The 12,062-nt window shown below is 44.7% G+C and overlaps 1 protein-coding gene across 12 annotated transcripts in view; it reads left to right on the top strand.

Moving 5' to 3' along the window:
* Positions 1–12,062, top strand: part of CFAP221 (cilia and flagella associated protein 221) — a 113,800-nt gene that overhangs the window by 65,545 nt on the left and 36,193 nt on the right. For all 12 annotated transcript variants that reach the window (XR_008522729.2, XM_002812412.4, XM_054549240.2 and 9 more), the window contains 3 exons: positions 26–113; positions 3,172–3,261; positions 7,135–7,233. Coding sequence is in view for 11 of the 12 variants with exons in the window: in XM_002812412.4 (XP_002812458.3) it covers positions 26–113; positions 3,172–3,261; positions 7,135–7,233 (277 nt within the window). In the remaining variant the exon portion in view is untranslated. The remainder of the gene's footprint in view (positions 1–25; positions 114–3,171; positions 3,262–7,134; positions 7,234–12,062) is intronic.

Below are 12,062 nucleotides of genomic sequence, written 5' to 3'. Positions count from 1 at the left end.
CACAGTTTTTTTTTTTTCTCCCCAGGCAGGTGCACCTTGGTAAAGATCCTATGTCTTTTAAACTTAAAAAGGAGCTTACTGAGGAGTGGCAAAAAGCATGCGCCAAATATAAGGTCAGAGTTACTGCTAATTTGCTATCATTTGTTTCACTAGATGTTTTTAAATTCCTACTATATGCCATATGCCAGGTGGAGGAAAACCCACAGTTAAGTTGGGAGTGGGAAAGGCTGATGACAAGTAAATTGTCAACCATAAATCAAGACTGGCTATAAATGTCACCAGAGACCTATACTAAGTATTGTGGGGATTCAGAAGCCAGAGAGGAGAGAGAACTCATCTGATTGGAATGCTTCCTAGAAGACATTGTATAATTTTTTGAAAAGTAGCAAAGAGGACAAAGGCATTCACATGGAGGGAATGGCTCAAATTTGCGCTGGAATTTTGAGTTGGGGTCCCCTGTCCCATGATCTGCAGAGCATGAAGACAAAAGAGACCCAAAGTTGGTAACCAGGACCCACATCAGAGACAGATGCAAATGATAGTCCCAAGTCAGAGACCCTCAAAGGGGCTGAGCAGAAAAAGGGAAACTGGGCTGAGGGGAGTGGGACCACACCTGGGGTGCCAAGATAGCCCCTGTAGGTTCAGGGATGGGAACTGTGGGACTGTGCAGCACCCATGGCCTCACCATGCTTTGAAGATGGTTGTTACCTACACACAGGTGCAGAGAACACTGAGGACAAGTCCACAGTGGCTAAAACACAGAATACACATGGGCCAGAGGAGACAGGGGTTGGCTGGGGCTCTGTGTCTGAATTTAATTGGTAGGACTTGCAGAATGATCACATATTATATTAATTGGCTCAGACTGCCATAACAAAGTACCACAGGCTGTGTGGCTTAAAACAACAGAAATTTATTTTCTCATAGTTCTGGAGGCTGGAAGTCCAAAATCAAGTTCTCAGCATGGTTGATTCCTTCTGAGAGCCATGAGTGAAGGATCCATTCCAGACCTCTCTCCTTGGCTTATCGGTGGCCACCTTCTCCTCATATCTTCATGTGGTCTTCCTCTGTGTCTGTGTCCTAATCTCCTCTGATATAAGGACACCAGTCATATTGGATTAAGACCCACTGTCACAGCCTCATTTTAACTTGGTCACTTCTTTAAAGACTCCATTTCTAAATACCATCACATGCTGAGTTCTGGGGGTTAAGGCTTCAATACAGGAATTTCGAAGGGACACAATTCAACCCGTAACACAGATTTTTGAGCTGGGGAATGTGAGGTTCAGGTAGACTGACTGGGCAGCAGTGGATGGGAGGGATTGGGGAAAAACATTTCTTGTCAGATATGAATCTGTTTCTCATAGAGAATGTACTTTTCTTTCTAGATTTGGAGTCCAACTAGATATTTAAATAAATTTGTCTTATTTTTCTTCATTTTTCATAAGACAAAAGAATATAAAATCATTACATTGGTAAATCTTTGCATTTAGAAAAAGCACATATTAGATGTGCATTTAAATTTAGTTCCACGTGTTCAGATTCTTTGCATGCTTTCTTAAAAACAAAACATCAAGTATTGTCTGTCAACCCAACAGTGGAATGCTGTTTTCTAACCTTTTTAAAGGTGAAGTTGGCACAGACATGCCCAGATCAGTCATTGTGGGCATTGAGGCTGTGGCTGGGGGCAGTGACAGCCAAGGAGCAGTCCCATCCTTAGCATGGCTCCTGGGGCAAGGAGGATGAGCAGGCAGCCCAGACGCCCTGGAATATGGGAGATCAAACATCTCAGGGACCCCATTCTGTGTGTCCAGGGGATTTTATCTGAGAGATTAGTCCTGGCAGGTGACCCAGTGGCACGGAACTCCTGGAGGCCCCAGGCATGTGGTGGAAACAAAGAGGAGAAATGGTGGGGGAAGGAAGGAGTTGGCCTCAGAGTGAGATGGCACAGCCCTCAAGGATGATGAGCTTTTACTCATCATCAAATCAGCAGTGTCTTAATAAAGATATAATAAATCTCCCTTGTCATTATTCTAGCTAATGATCTGTTTGCCAGTCCCTTATTTATATTGCCTATTTTATTTTACTCCTAATGCTGGTGGGGGTCTGGGTCTCCCCACGAAATTTGTACTTTGAACTTAATGTGTTCAGTCTCAAACTCAACTTCCCAATATATGCCAGTCAGAGCTAGGCAGCTCACCACCCTGCTGACAATAACACACCTCTCTTATTTCTGAATAGGGTGTTAATGTGATGATCAGAATAGATTTATTCCAAATAAGTCTTTTAAAATTTTTATAAACAGTATACTTAAGAGCCAAGCTGGTTTTTGAAGTTACCCAACAAACAATTAATAGAACACACAGATAGGCAAAAACTAACACCATCTGCGGCGTACGCAGTCCCCTTTCCCACCTGGGCAGATACATATAGACACTGAACCCATCCCAGCCAGCCTACCCCAGGAGTCATTGTTGGCTCCTGGGAATAAGAAAAAGGGCCCAGGCGCCATCAGGTAAGCAGGCAGGTGAAGGAAGGAGAGCAGTCTGGGTTCACTCACCTCCAGGGAACCGCAGATTGCTTTACAGCCCAGGAAGACCTGTCAGCTGCCACCACCCAGGAGAAGGGAGGAATCCCCACGTGCCTTCCTTAAAACCTGACACCTGGATAATTGACTCTGAGGAGCTTAAAACTTTACAGGGACGTTAAATGTCTTTTTAATGAAATTTGTATAGTCCCATAGTTACAGTTTCCTAAAATTCTTTCTATGAATGTTAAGTGTCTTGGAAATAATTTCCAAAGACACTATCTTTTAGTTATAAAAAGAAGGTATCTACTTGGGAGGCTGAGGCAGGAGAATGGCGTGAACCCGGGAGGCGGAGCTTGCAGTGAGCCGAGATTGCGCCACTGCACTCCAGCCTGGGTGACAGAGCGAGACTCCGTCAAAAAAAAAAAAAAAGACAGTATCGAGTCTGTGCTTTGATAAGAGCTCCGTATGTTTAAACAGTGTAATCATACTGATCTTTTTTACCCACTTGTGTTTCACCATTTCCAATGGGAACGTCATGGGTGGATTTGGCCAATTGCTTAATGGGTTTCTACAAGTTTTAAAGACAAATTGTTTTATGCATTTATATTCAACTTAAATTATTTTGATGATTAAAAACCCAGCTAGATAGAGGAGATCCTATTTTGGATGAGGAATTTCAGCGACTTCAAACAGAAGTTAGCCATAAACGGGTCGTTCGCAATCAAGAAGAGGTAGGTAACTTTCCTTTATTTAGAATCTGATTATTGGCAGCTCTTTAAATGCTTATTTTTTTAAATGCTAAACAATTTTATAGAAATCCTTTACCAAGAGATATTTAATACTTTTTAATTTGCATACATTTTCAGAATGTTACTATATTTTTGCAAGTAAAGTATCAAAACTTGTAATTCATGTTTCTCTTGAAATGAACAGCATTACATACTTTGGCCACTCCTTTTCATCCCTCTACTTTCTCGTTTTGGGTCTCCTTTTTTGTTTTCCTTCATTCTCCAAGCCCCTGTCCACAGGTCCTCAAGGTGGGTCCCTTGGCCTCTGTTCATTATCCCCCTTCCTTTGGTAGAAAGGATTCAAAATCAGATCTGAGTCAGAAGCCAGAGTCCTAGTTACAACTCTATGACAGATTTGGGACCTTGGCAAGCCTCTTGGCTGTGGTGCCTTACTGTTCTCAAATCTAAAATGAGTACTGTGGCCCCATCCACCTGATTATCTCTGTCTTGTAATATTAGTTCATTTTCACACTGCTATGAAGAAATACCCAAGGCTTGGTAATTTATAAAGGAAAGAGGTTTAATTGACTCACAGTTCTGAATGGCTGGAGAGGACTCAGGAAACTGACAATCATGGCAGAAGAAGAAGCAAACACTTCATTCTTTACATGGTGGCAGGAATGAGAAGAATGAAAACCAAGCCAAGGGGGAAGCTCCTTATAAAACCATCAGATCTTGTGAAAACTAAGTCACTATCATGAGAACAGGATGGGGGAAACTGCCCCCATGATTCAGTTATCTCTACCTGGTCCCTCCCATGATGTGGGGATTATGGGAACTACAATTCAAGATGAGATTTAGGTGGGGACATGGCCAAACCATATCATTCTGCCCCTGGCCCCTCCCAAGTCTCATGTCCTCACAATTTAAAACACAATCATGCCCTTCCATGAGGGTCACGTGGGGTTATGGAAACTACAATTCAAGACGGGATTTGGGTGTAAACACAGCCAAACCATATCATTCCACCACTGGTCCCCCAAATCTCATGTCCTCACAATTTAAAACACAATCATGCCCTTCCAACAGTCCCCCAAAGCCTTAACTTATTCCAGCATTAACTCAAAAGTCTCAGTCCAAAGTCCTATCTGAGACAAGGCAAGTCCCTTCCACCTATGAGCCTGTAAAATCAAAAGCAAGTTAGTTACTTCCTAGATACAATGGGGTACAGGCATTGGGTAAATATACCCATTCCAAATGGGAGAAATTGGCCAAAACAAAGGTGCTGCAGGCCCCATGCAAGTCAGAAATTCAACAGTGCAGTCATTAAACCTTAAAGATCCAAAATTATTTCCTTTGACTCCATGTCTCACATCCACATCATGCTGATGCAAGGGATGGGCTCCCGTAGCCTTGGACTGCTTTGCTCCTGTGGCTTTGCAGGGTACAGCCTCCCTCCCAGCTGCTTTCACAGACTGTCATTGAGTGTCTGTAGCTTTTCCAGGTGCACAGTGCAAGCTGTCGGTGGATCTACCACTCTGGGGTCTGGAGGATGGTGGCCCTCTTCTTACAGCTCCACTAGGCAGTGCCCCAGTGGGGACTCCATGTGGGGGCTCCAACCCTACCTTTCCCTTTGTACTGCTCTAGCAGAGGTTCTACATGAGGGCTCCACTCCTGCAACAAACTTCTGCCTGCACATCCAGGTGTTTCCATACATCCTCTGAAATCCAGGCAGAGTTTCCCAAACCTTATTTCTGGACTTCTGTGCACCCACAGGCTCAACACCATGTGGAAGCTGCCAAGGTTTGGGGCTTTCACCCTCTGCAGCCATGGCCTGAGCTGTACCTTGGCCCCTTTTAGCTATGGCTGGGACACAGGGCACTGAATCCCAAGACTGCATAAAGCAGCAAGGCCCTGGGCCCAGCCCACAAAACCATTTTTCCCTCCTAGGTCTCCAGACCTGTGATGGGAGGGGCTGCCATGAAGACCTCTGACATGTCCTGGAGACATTTTCCCCATTGTCTTAGTGATTACATTTGGCACCTCATTACTTATGTAAATTTCTGCAGCTGGCTTGAATTTCTTCTCAGAAAATGGATTTTTCTTTTCTATTACATCATCATGCTGCAAATTTTCCAAACTTTTATGCTCTGCTTCCCCTTTAAGCATAAGTTCAATTCCAAACCATATCTTTGTGAATACATAAAACTGAATGCTTTTGACAGCACCCAAGTCACCTCTTGAACACTCTGCTGTTTAGAAATTACTTCTGCCAGATACCCTAAATCATCTCTCTCAAGTTCAAAGTTCCACAGATCTCTAGGGCAGGGGCAAAATGCCCCCAGTCTCTTTGCTAAAACAAAGAAAGAGTCACCTTCATTCTAATTCCCAACGAGTTCCTCATCTCCACCTGAGACCACCTCAGCCTGGACTTCATTGTCCATATTACAATCAGCATTTTGGGCAAAGCCATTCAACAAGTCTCTAGGAAGCTCCAAACTTTCCCACATTTTCCTTCTTCTTCTGAGCCCTGCAAACTGTTCCAATCTCTGCTTGTTACCCAGTTCCAAAGTTGCTTCCACATTTTCGAGTATTTTTATAGTAGCACCCCACTCCTGGTACCAATTTACTGTATTAATTAGTTTTCACTCTGCTGTGAAGAAATACCTGAGGCTGGGTAATTTATAAAGGAAAGAGGTTTAATTGACTCGCAGTTCCACATGGCTGGGGAGGCCTCAGGAAACTTAACAATCATAGCAGAAGGAGACACAAACACATCCTTCTTCTCATGGCTGCAGAAGCGAGAAGAATGAGAACCAAGTGAAGGGAGAAGCCCCTTACAAAAACCATCAGATCTCTTGAGAACTAACTCACTATCATGAGAACAGGATGGGGAAAACTGCCCTCATGATTCAATTATCTCTATCTGGTCCCTCCCACAATACCTGGGGATAATGAGAACTACAATTCAAGATGAGATTTGGGTGGGGACACAGCCAAACCATGTCACTGGTTAAAAGTCCAGCTTTTAATTTTAACAATGATAAAATTCTAATCTCCCACCTCCATCATTCTCACTTTTTTTTTGCTGGGTTTGCCATATCTGAATTATTTTTACCACATTTCTCCCTGTCCTCCTCCTCACTAGATTTATTCTGGCCACAAAGTCTTGCCAATGGCTCTTCCATGGGCCATACCAGAGTCCAACTTTTGGGTGTCCCCCATGACTAATCCAACAGGTTTTTCTGTCTGTATAACTGATCCTCTTCCCTCTCCTCTGCAGCTCATGGCATAAGCCAAAGTAAGGCTGATTCCCTTCTGATGTCTCTTTTTATATAATTTCCTTATTCAAGAACCTACAGTGCCTCAGGCTCTGGCCAGCCTCACTATACCCCCAGGCACTCTTTCCTCCTTATTCATTTACTAACTTAGATACACTGGTGCCCAGGACATGCAGGCACATGTGGGACAATACATGTGTCAGCACTGGGCATGCAGGGCTGAGTAAAGTAGTCCTTCCTAGGCAGGGGATCTCACAGCCCACCCCTTTCAATTCTGGATGCACTGTCAGCACCACCACATGGGATTGGTGACTTTATTCTTCCTCAAAGTCACATGTGTTTGCTTGAGCTTTCCTAACTAGACTATAAGTTTCTTAAAACCCTAATCTTGTCTTCCACTTTTGGCCCCCAACTCAAGAAGTGTTCCTTATAATGCTGTGTACACTAAAAGTGCTTAATAAATAAATGCTCACTAAGCAATACAGCAAATAAATAACAACTTGATTTGGGATCAAACTCTAAAATGTTTTTATTAGATGTTTATGACAGGAGTTAAAATTTAAATGTAAGATGTGCCTATATTTTATATTCACAGAAAATCAAGGAATTTCATCCTACTTTTGATCCACTCATTAATAACACTTGGCTCAGCAGGTCCAGGGCACAAAAACGGTTTCAACATGTTGCACGCAAGGTAAGTCTCAGCACCATCTGGAAATGTTGATTTGTTTACTCATCAGCATAAGGAAATCAAGCAATGGTGGTTTGATAACATCTTTATTGAGATACAATTTACATACCATAAAATTCACCCTTGTAAAATGTACGTCAGTCATTTTTAGTATATTTATAGAGCTGGGCAGCCATCACCCCTATCTAATTTTAGAACATTTTTATCACCTCAAAAGGAAACTTGGTGCCCATTTTCAGTCACTCTCCACTCCCTCCTCCCCACAGCCCCTGGCAACCAATAATCTACCTTCTGTCTCTACGGATTTGCCTTTTCTGGGCATTTCATATAAATGGAATCATACAATATGCAGCCTTTTAAAAAATCAATTTATAAATTTATAATTGACACATAATAGTTGTACATATTTGTGGGGCACAGTGTAATGTTTCAATGCATGTATACATTATATAAGAATCAAATCAAGATAATTACCATATCCATCACTTTAAACATTCAATACACAGCTTTTGGTAACTGCTTCTTTCATATAACTTATTTCCTAGGCTTGTACATATTTTAGCATGTATCAATACTTCATTCTTTTTATGGGTGAATAATATTCCATTGTATGGATAGACCACATTTTCTTTATCCATTCACCAGTTGATGAAAGTTTCAGTTGTTTTCACCTTTTGGCTATTATGAGTAAAAATGGGATATTGATCAGTTACTTCTAGGGAGAACAATTGAGAATGTCTGAGGGATCATACCTCTAGCATCCAGGCTTAATGCGTGCCTTTCAGAGTTGTCATCTCCCTTCTGTGGCTTCCTCACCCTCATGCTGGTCCTCCAGTGGCTTCCTGTTATCAGGATAAAACGAAGACTTCTGAGCCTCATATGCCAGTAAAGGGTGTCATGTGACCCCTGGTCTGGCCACAGCCACACCCCTCTAGCAGCTGCTGTCCTCTCGTTGTCCCAGTCTGGTCTGCCACACACATCATACTCATTCCCTGCTACTACCTCTGTGAATCTGCTCTCAGCTCTGACTATAGTGCCTCCCCAGCTCTGCTCCATGGGACTGCATCTGTCCTTTGGGCCACCCTGAGTCCACTTTTCCTACAAGAGGCCATCCTTGTGCACTTTAGTATTTAGGGATCTCCTCGGTGCTGTGTGCTTCTTGTGCTGCCTGTAAATCTCTCATCTCTGTCACTTGTGTGTGACTTCCCTGGTGGGCAGGGCCACATTTGAAGCCAGGGAGAGCAGTGTATAAAGCCTGGGCTGTGGAGCAGACTGCCTGCACTAATTCCTAGTGCTGCTTCCTTGCACTTTCTGATCCTGGACAAGTTATATAACCACTGTGTCTTAGTTTCCTCACCTGAACACTGAGGAGAATAATGAGACCTGTCTCCAAGTGTTGTTGTGAGGATCAAATGAATGAATATGTATAAGGGACTTCAAATGTTGTGTTACAGCTCGTCTTTCAGGCAGTCTTCTCAGCCTGGACTTGTAGCAGTCTAGGTAGAGGGAGGCAGAGCTCACTGCCTTGGGGACCTACTCACCAGCTTCCAAGGCCCCATGACCCTCACCTATTTACCAGCCTCCAAGGCCCAAGAGCCAGTGTCCCTGGTAAGGCTTTCCCTGGGTGGTCTCTGCATATGTGCAAACAGAGGCCACCATGACATGCTCAGGGCAGGGAGGACAGTGGTAAGAAGAGGCAGCACAAAGCTGTGCTCCCAGGGAGGAAAGCACAGCCATTGACAATAGAAAAACAACAGCAAGAGACTGGCCAGGCTGGCTTGTTGCTAATGGGACCACCTTGGTCCTTCTGCATCGAGCCCTCCAGCCTGAAAAAGGGTATCAGCAATGATGGGCTTTGTTCTGAGTGATGGCTCAGCCTGTTCCTCACATGCCAAAGCAAGCCCTGTCAGTTCTACATGCCAATGTGTCCCCAGCCAATGCCTTGCCTAATCTCCTCAACTACAGCCACAGACCAGGCTCCCAGCATCTCTTGCCTGGACCATGGCCACAGGTTCCCCTACATCCAGTGCCACATGGCAGCCAGAGTTGTGTTTGCAAAGCTAAAAGGTGACAGTGTCTCTCCCCTGCTGAAACCCACCAAAGATGTTCTGTAACAGTTGAAATAAAATACACAATTTTTATCAAGGCTACCAGGTCACATTGGATTTCTCTGTCCTTTAAACATGTCTCCTTTGTTCCAGCATCAGGACCTCTGCACTGGCTGTCTCCTCTGCTCAGAACGCTCTTGCCAACATCTTTCCATTGTTGTGCTCTCACCGTTCAAGCCTTGCCTCAAATCTCACCTCTGCAGAGGCCTTCCCTCATTATCCTTGCATAAGTGGGCAGGCATCCTACCTCCCGCCCCTCCAGTCATGGCCTCAGGCCCTCTTATTTTCTTCAGGATATTTATCTTGGTTTTTTCTCTTGGTGTTTATTGTCATCCCACTTCGCCTCCTACACACACTTGGAATATCAGCTCCTTGTGGGCAGGACATTTATTTGCTCCTTACTGTATCTCCAGTGCCTTGCACAGGACAGGGCACTGAGTAGCCACTTTATAATATTTGTTAAATAAAAGAGCCATTTGGGCTGGCAATATGGCCGAATAGGAACAGCTCCTGTCTGCAGCTCCCAGTGAGACCAATGCAGAAGGCAGGTGATTTCTGCATTTCCAGCTGAGATACCTGGCCCATCTCACTGGGACTGTTTAGACAGTGGGTGCAGCCCATGCAGGGTGAGCTGAAGCAGGGTGGGGCATCACCTCACCCAGGAAATGCAAGGGGTTGGGGAACTCCCTCCCCTAGCCAAGGGAAGCCATGAAGGACTGTGCCATGAGGAACGATGCACTCCAGCCCAGATACTACAATTTTCCCAGGTCTTCACAACCCGCAAACCAGGAGATTCCTTCGGGTGCCTACACCACCAGAGCCCTGGGTTTCAAGCACAAAACTGGGCAGCCATTTGGGCAGACACCAAGCCAGCTGCAGGAGTGTTTTTCATACCCCAGTGGTGCCTAGAATGCCAGCAAGACAGAACCACTCACTCCCTTGGAAAGGGGGCTGAAGCCAGGGAGCCAAGTCGTCTAGCTCAGCGAATCCCACCCCCATGGAGCCCAGCAAGCTAAGATCCATTGGCTTGAAATTCTCGCCGCCAGCACAGCAGTCTGAAGTCAACCTGGGACACTTGAGCTTGGTTGGGGGAGGGGCGTCTGCCATTACTGAGGCTTAAGTAGGCGATTTTCCCCTCACAGTGTAAAGAAAGCCACCAGCAAGTTCAAAATGGGCGGAGCCCACTGTAGCTCAGCAAAACCACGGTAGCCAGACTGCCTCTCTAGATTCCTCCTCTCTGGGCAGGGCATCTCTGAAAGAAAGGCAGCAGTCCCAGTCAGGGCCTTACAGATAAGACTCCCACTCCCTGGGACAGAGCACCTGGGGAAAGGGGCAGCTTTGGTGCAGCTTCAGCAGACTTAAACATTCCTGCCTGCTGGCTCTGAAGAGAGTAGCAAATCTCCCAGCACAGTGCTCAAGCTCTGTTAAGGGACAGACTGCCTCCTCAAGTGGGTCTCTGATCCCTGTGCCTCCTGACTGGGAGACACCTCCCAGCAGGGGTCTACAGATACCTTATACGGGAGAGCTCCAGCTGGCATCTGGTGGGTGCCCCTCTGGGATGAAGCTTCCAGAGGAAGAAACAGGCAGCAATCTTTGCTGTTCTGCAGCCTCTGCTGGTGATACCCAGGCAAACAGGGTCTGGAGTAGACCTCCAGCAAACTCCAGCAGACCTGCAGCAGAGGGGCCTGACTGTTAGAAGGAAAACTAACAAACAGAAAGGAATAGCATCAACATCAACAAGAAGGATGTTCAAACAATAACCCCATCCGAAGGTCACCAAATCCAAGACCAAAGGTAGATAAATCCACGAAGATGAGGAAAAACCAGTGCAAAAAGGCTGAAAATTCCAAAAACCGGAATGCCTCTTCTCCTCCAAAGGATCACAATTTCTCGACAGCAAGGGAACAAAACTGGATGGAGAATGAGTTTGACAAATTGACAGAATTAGGCCTCAGAAGGTGGGTAATAACAAACTCCTCCAAGCTAAAGGAGCATGTACCAACCCAATGAAAGAAAGCTAAGAACCTTGAAAAAAGGTTAGAGGAATTGCTAATTAGAATAACCAGTTTAGAGAAGAACATAAATAACCTGATAGAGCTGAAAAACACAGCACGAGAACTTCATGAAGAATACACAAGTATCAAGAGCTGAATCGATCAAGTGAAAGAAAGGATATCAGAGATTGAAGATCAACTTGATGAAATAAAGCATGAAGACAAGATTAGAAAAAAAAGAATGAAAAGGAATGAACAAAGCCCCCAAGAAATGTGGGACTATATGAAAAGACCAAACCTACGTTTGATTGGTGTACCTGAAAGTGATGGGGAGAATGGAACCAAGTTGGAAAACACTCTTCAGGATATTATCCAGGAGAACTTCCCCAACCTAACAAGACAAGCCAATATTCAAATTCAGGAAATACAGAGAACACCACAGAGATACTCCTCGAGAAGAGCAACCCCAAGACACGTAATCATCAGATTCACCAAGGTTGAAATGAAGGAAAAAATGTTAAGGGTAGCCAGAGAGAAAGGTCAGGTTACCCACAAAGGGAAGCCCATCAGACCAACAGCGGACCTCTCTGCAGAAACCCTACAAGACAGAAGAGAGTGGGGGCCAATATTCAACATTCTCACAGAAAAGCATTTTCAACCCACAATTTCATGTCCAGCCAAACTAAGCTTCATAAGTGAAGGAGAAATAAAATCCTTTACAGACAAGCAA

The sequence above is a fragment of the Pongo abelii genome, chromosome 11, assembly GCF_028885655.2.
Source record: "Pongo abelii isolate AG06213 chromosome 11, NHGRI_mPonAbe1-v2.0_pri, whole genome shotgun sequence".
NCBI lineage: Eukaryota > Metazoa > Chordata > Mammalia > Primates > Hominidae > Pongo > Pongo abelii.
The sequence above is the reverse complement of the archived record's forward strand: the minus strand, read 5'-3'. Positions and strand labels throughout refer to the sequence as shown.